Genomic DNA, 6,345 nt, shown 5'->3' with positions numbered 1-6,345 from the left:
AATTGGATGTTTGGGATGTGCGCACCATTTTTTTATTTTCATATATGCGGCTGAAACAGGAAGCCTAGTGCATCCCAAATTTTTCAACATGAACATTATAGTCATTATGGCCTATGGCCTTTAGAAAAATGTTTTTTGAGGCGGTGGGGTAGTGTACAATAGGCCCCTGTGGTGCGGCCTAAGCTTTTGTTCTTAATGGCATTTTTTTCCCCCTTACATTACTTTTACTTTGATACTTTAAGTAGTTTTTTAAACCAGTACTTTTACACTTTTACTTGAGTAAAAAGCTTGAGTTGATACTTCAACTTCTACAAAAGTCTTTTTAAACCCTAGTATCTATACTTCTACTTGAGTAATGAATGCCAGTACTTTTGACACCACTGAACAGGAGTGAAGAAAGCATGTTTACACGTATAACAAGCATGTTTTAATACTGTTTTACACAGTCAAAAGAACAATATGAATCAAAGGCGAAATTAAATCATTAATAAAAATAAAACCCCTGCAGGAATCCATCAGGAGCAGAGTAATTCCCTTTTCTATAATATAAACACTGTGAAATAGAAATAAAAACACAATTTAAAAAGATGGGTGGAGAAACTGATATTGTGAAAAAGTAAAAAGTGGTGAAAAACAGTTGCAAAAAAAGATGCGCACATCGGTTAAAAATGTCAGGAAAAGTACATGAGTTTGTGTTTGTCCATTTCACCCTCTCCAAATGCTCACAGGATGCACAAACCCTTCCATGATTGCAGTTCAATATCTACAAAATCTGCATCTGAACGACTTATATACACTGTACAACAACTGACGTCAAAATTACAGCTTTTACAAAAAACAATCTGCCCAATGGCATTCAAAATGACAGTGCAAACTCTGCCAAACATCTCAATCCTGCTCCCTTCAGGCCGAAACGCCTTTCCGAGCTGAAGTTGGTCCACAGTCCCACGCCTCTCTCTCTTTCCTTCTCCCTTGTTCTCATTTTGATTTATGTTTTATTGATTTTTCACTTTCTTTACATTTCTTGTATTCAGTATTCTGTTTCAGGACTTCTCAGCGTTTCCCTCTTTCTGACTCGCCGTTATTGCTTCGCTCTCTCGCTCCGCTCCTTTCTCTGGTTTGGGTCGGTTCAGAACCGAAGGAGGTTTTTGGACTGCATGCTACAGGCATGTGTCATTCTTGCATTGTAAGTACCTGTGAACACACAAGCGTAATAGACGATCTTCTGCTTATGGCTTTCTGATATGTAATCGTGATTTTTTCACGAGACAAAAAAGGGGAGACATAAGTTACAGAAGTTACGTTCCTTTAAAACACTCATCTAAAATGATTGGCTTGAAACATAGTGCTATTCAGGATCCGACTAATGCTTCACACAGAAGATAACTCGACTGCCAATCCAAGGCCTTAAATGTGACATGACAGGATTATTTTAGACAGGGCCATTGTAGATCTGAACATTATTGTTTTAGTGCAAAAAAAAAATCAATGCATTTAAACATATATATAAACACTAAAACTAAATTTTGGGAAGATACAGCAAACTCATGTGCTTTTTTGACTGTTTATAGAAAACAGTTTCATATTCATATCCACCTGTGCACACAGACCAGATCTGTTCCAAAACCTAATGAGCTGCCTTCTAAGGTGGCATCCAAACTGAAGTGAGTGATTTGGAACAATCTACAAAGAAATCACCTCAGCTGCCCAGTTTGATGCAAAGCGCACCCCTGCTGAAACTAGCCAAGGTGGCCAAGCTGGATCTTTTTGATGGTTATAGAGGGGGTTTGGACATTTTGGAAACATTAGCAAAACATATGCTTGCTGGGAGAACAGTTAAACCAGTTTAAACCAGCTAAGACCAGCAAACCCGCTAAAGCTTTGTTTAGTTGTATTATTTTCTTCATGTGAGTCTTGAGGCACAGTTGACTCTTGACAGTAGAGTTTGATGCTAACCACAAATACAAATGTCAAAACACACAAATATTGCGTTATTTAGTAATTTGTAAATTATATTTAACAACTTGTATTGATATTTTCCAGAATTGAATGAAATCTATTTATAGAATCATTTTTTTTACAATGAATTCAAGGATGTATATATGCGATGCTACCTCTTTTACCCTGTATTTTTTATTAATTACCAAATTTTAATATAGGTTTGGTATTACTTTTAGTATATTATTTATTTTCATTCTTTATTGTATGTAATTATAAGTTTTGTTTTTGCATGAAAAATTTGTGTATTTGAACAAAACTATGGTTTTGTATTAAAAATGTTTTAATAATAAATATTTTCATTCATTTCCAAGTTTAATTTTGGTTGGCTATTACTATTAGGATTTTGTTTATTGTACTTTATGTAATTACAAGTTTTGTTTTTGCATTAATCATTTAAAAAAATGTAATTGGAAAGGATTTTATTTAGTGAAATTCCAAATAAAAATACAATTACACTTACAATTTGTATCTTAGAAGGCAGCATGATACCGTCTAGGTAGGCAGCTCACTAGGTTTTAGAACAGATCCAGATTTCAAACACTCAAAGCGGAGCGCCATCAAACCAGGAACTGGAAGGAACAATGAAATGCACCAGGTGATTTCTGAAAACACGTCTACAGATCATTGGTCTCCGTTCGCTATGACGCTTCTTGTTGCTTTAATTGTATGGGCTCCACCCATGACATCACTTCCAGACACTTCCTGTGCTTTTATATTTCAGCTGCTCATGCAGGGCAGCGCTAAGAGTCTGTCTGCGGCATCAGCAATGCTCAGACTGAATCTGCTGCATCTTACAGACGCAAGAGTTTAGTGTCTTTTTTACGTGGGACAACACATCCTTTTAACATCACTAACTGCGTCTTTAGTTCCAGGTGGCATATCAGACCTCAGTTTGCAGTGTATGTGGGTGTATATGCGCGTCTTCCAAACTATCCAAACTTCCTCCTGTCTCAGAGTCTTCGAACCCGCAGGGCACGGAGGAAACATCAGAGGCAGAGGAGGCGTTGACGGACAGGCGCTCCTCCCTGCCTGTAAAAGTGCTAAACTCCTCCCCCGTACAGCCGAGTGGCAGCTGATGGGGAGGCAGGTATTGGCTGGGGTGGAAGTGTGGGCGGGGCTTGCGGTCCCCGCTCAGAGTGCTCTCTCTGGACACGGGTTGATTAGCGGGTGAGGTGTCATATTCCTCTGTGGGAAGGGGCGGGGGCAGCTGGTCATGGGACATAAACTCCTCCTCCTGAGGCGGTGAGTAGTCACTGTCAATATCGAATCCACCAAGGTAATAGTCGGATTCTAAGGCCACGCCCACTTCGCCTGTCTCATAGGTGGGGACTTCCTGGATGTCAGGCAGGCGTGTACTCGGCAGCCAATCGGAAGTGTCCCAGTGGTATGCTGGAGAAACAGGAAACAGGAAGTTAGTAAACATCGAGTGGGCAAACAACTAAGGGGATCCTTCAGTAGGTACGCAATCATGTAGGGATGCATGCCTGGTCATTCTGAAGGGAGGTTTAACAGGTTAGACATCAGCCCTGTCCCAAATGGTGCATTTGTTGAGACTGTAGTGCGTCCCTTTCGCAACCTAAGCTCATGGGAAAAACGTGCCTCTAATTAAAGCTTTCCGAAACTCCAAAAAATAAATTATATGTACTTATACTGTTTCCAGCAGAAATGAGCACTAGTGCTGGTAAAACACCAACAACTTTTTAAATTAACACAAAAATTATGATTACATTATGATTTTTTTTGTGATTATGCAAACTTGAATTTTTCTAGCTTATATTATATTTCGATCCAATGCAGCCACAATGTGCAAGCTACTATATATATATATATATTGTATTATATTTGTTTTTTTAGTCTTTCTACTTACATTTTTTATGTTTTATCCAATGTTAATTGCAGTTTCTTTTAAATTATTTGTGAAATTGACTAGATATTTCGGAGTGAAAATGGTTTCAAAGTAAATTCCACACCACTGTTTTCCAGTGCAATTTATTTTCATGTTTCATGCATAACATAAATAGCTACATATGGTATGGTATTTCTGATGTAGTAAACTTGCTCAGTAGCACACCTGGTAAATCATTGTGCTTCTGAGTAAAGTAAGCTAAAATGGCACTGTTGTGATGTAAATGCATTTTTATCTCATGTTTGGTTTTGTAAACACTATTGGTTATGTTTATGCCACTAATAAGGATTTTTTTATATACTTTATACATTTGAAACTAAATGAAGATTACAAATTTTGCCTTGGCAAATATATATATATATTTATATATCATTTAGTTTGAAATGAAATTCTATGCTAATATAACTAAAACTGAAATAAAACTTAATCAATGAATACAAAATAAACACAAAGCAAAATGAATAAAACTTAATAAAATTTAAATATAAAATTTAATTACTGAAAATAATTTCTAAATATTTATAAAAACTATAAAAGTAACTTGATTCTAATATAACCAAGCATTTCATCCAACAACCAACATAATAAAACATTACCATATTCATGTGTTTACCATGTCACATGTGTTTTGGATGAAAGTGAACATGATTTTAGTGTCACTCCCTGGATATTTCACTTTAAAAATGTTTTGGAAACTGCAGGAAGCAACTAATTTAATTTTCAGAAAAGTCGCCACAGGCACGTTTTTCAAACGAGTCTTGGTTGCTCATTCGTGATCCATTTGGGTATTTTGGGCATAAACATTACAGTGAACATCTCCACATGCAGGTCTTGCTGTAGTGAGTGGACATGCCTGTGAGGTGACCGAAGACACAGCCAGGACAAGAGGTCAAGGTTCAGAGGTCAGTGACGCATTGTTGACAGAAGCGAAACGCATTCAGCAAATAAACACAAAGCAAAATAAATGAGAGTGAGGATTGCATGCAGCGATGCATGAAAACACAGAAGCGCAGGGACGCACACACACACAAACACACACACTGTACACACACGGCCTAAACCCCGCTATCAGAAAACATCAATATCAAACAAAAGAATAACACAAAGTCAGCAATGGAAGCACTGCGGGGGAAGAGACAGACGAGAAAGAGAGGAAAAGGGTGACGGAGGACTGCAGGTACTCTGATGTGTGTGTGTGTGTGTGTGTGTCGACGAAGAGCATCTAGCTGCTGGATGATGTGACATTTCCCAGAATGCAACAGCTCAGTTTGTCAGCAATACGGAAAGGGAGAGCGAGAGAGGGAGGAATAGACAGAGAACAGAGTCTGAATAGGAAGGAGGGCAAGAACTCTGGGAGAATTAGCTGAACAAAGCAGGAGAGAGAACGTGAATCACCTCTGTTGAAGTTTTGACCTTGATCCATAACGGACACTGGCAGGCAGAAAAGAAGCAGGAAGACAGGGAAAGAGAAAGAGAAAGAGAAAGATTTGTGGGTCAGCAGTAAACCCATCCTAACCGCGTGTTTGTGTACAGATGCCATATTCAAATGCACTCAATCATGCATGTAGATATGTTTTTGAAATCAAACTTGACATTTATCTCAGTGAAAAAACACTAGCATTTGTATTTTCTATGTGCTTTGTGATATACTGATGCATCCCTTACAAAAATGTAACATGCTTCCTTTTTTTAATGAATAAGTCATTAAAGCTATACAGAAATATTAAAGTAACTAACAATTACAAAAGCACATAACAAAATTACTAAAACTTAAGCTTAAAATTAGTTGCGGTTTGAACTGACTAAAATTACTAAATCTAAAATATAAATTAAAGTTAAATGGAAATAGCAAACTACAATGACAAAAGCACACATAAAAAAATATTTCAGTTTAAATTACTAAAGATTTTATAAATATAAATTACACAAATAATAAAGCAATATAATAAAGAATAATAAATAAAATAACCGCAAAAACACCAAACTAAAAAATTACTAAAGCTAAAATTTAAACGATTTCTTTTTAGCTTGAATTGCTAAAATTTACTAAATCTAAAATATAAATGATAGCTAAATTTATAGCTACATAGAAATACAAAAAAATTGCAACCTACAATGACAAAAACACATCAAATTACTTAAACTAAAAAATAAACATGATTTATTTTTGCTTAAATTACTAAAAAATAAAATAAATATAAATTAAAGCTATGAGGAAATAATAAAACAAATAACAACAAAAGCACAACACACAAAACTACTAAAACTAAAAATTAAAAAGTTTCTCATTAGCTTGAATTACCTAAACTAAAATAAATATAAAGCTACACAGAAATATATAAAAATGCTGCTTATGCGGTTTATTGTTACTATTAAATAAAATCTTCTTTTTTTAAGTAGCAATAACTGCAGTAACTAGTTTATTAGGGAAATTATGA

The 6,345-nt window shown here is 35.9% G+C and overlaps 1 protein-coding gene across 4 annotated transcripts in view; it reads right to left on the bottom strand.

Annotated features, from left to right (window-relative positions):
- Positions 1 to 404: 404 nt before the first annotated feature.
- Positions 405 to 6,345, bottom strand: part of LOC128029021 (protocadherin Fat 3-like) — a 144,305-nt gene continuing 138,364 nt past the window's right edge. For 2 of the 4 annotated variants that reach the window (XM_052616463.1, XM_052616466.1), the window contains exons 29-30: positions 5,303 to 5,338; positions 405 to 3,390 (exon numbers count right to left, since the gene is read on the bottom strand). In XM_052616463.1, the coding sequence (XP_052472423.1) occupies positions 2,882 to 3,390; positions 5,303 to 5,338 (545 nt within the window). In that variant the 3' untranslated portion in view covers positions 405 to 2,881. The remainder of the gene's footprint in view (positions 3,391 to 5,302; positions 5,339 to 6,345) is intronic. The other 2 variants (XM_052616464.1, XM_052616465.1) reach the window with 1 other exon arrangement.

This window comes from Carassius gibelio, chromosome A15 (assembly GCF_023724105.1).
Source record: "Carassius gibelio isolate Cgi1373 ecotype wild population from Czech Republic chromosome A15, carGib1.2-hapl.c, whole genome shotgun sequence".
Taxonomy (NCBI): domain Eukaryota; kingdom Metazoa; phylum Chordata; class Actinopteri; order Cypriniformes; family Cyprinidae; genus Carassius; species Carassius gibelio.
This window is presented reverse-complemented; position numbering and strand designations above follow the sequence as displayed.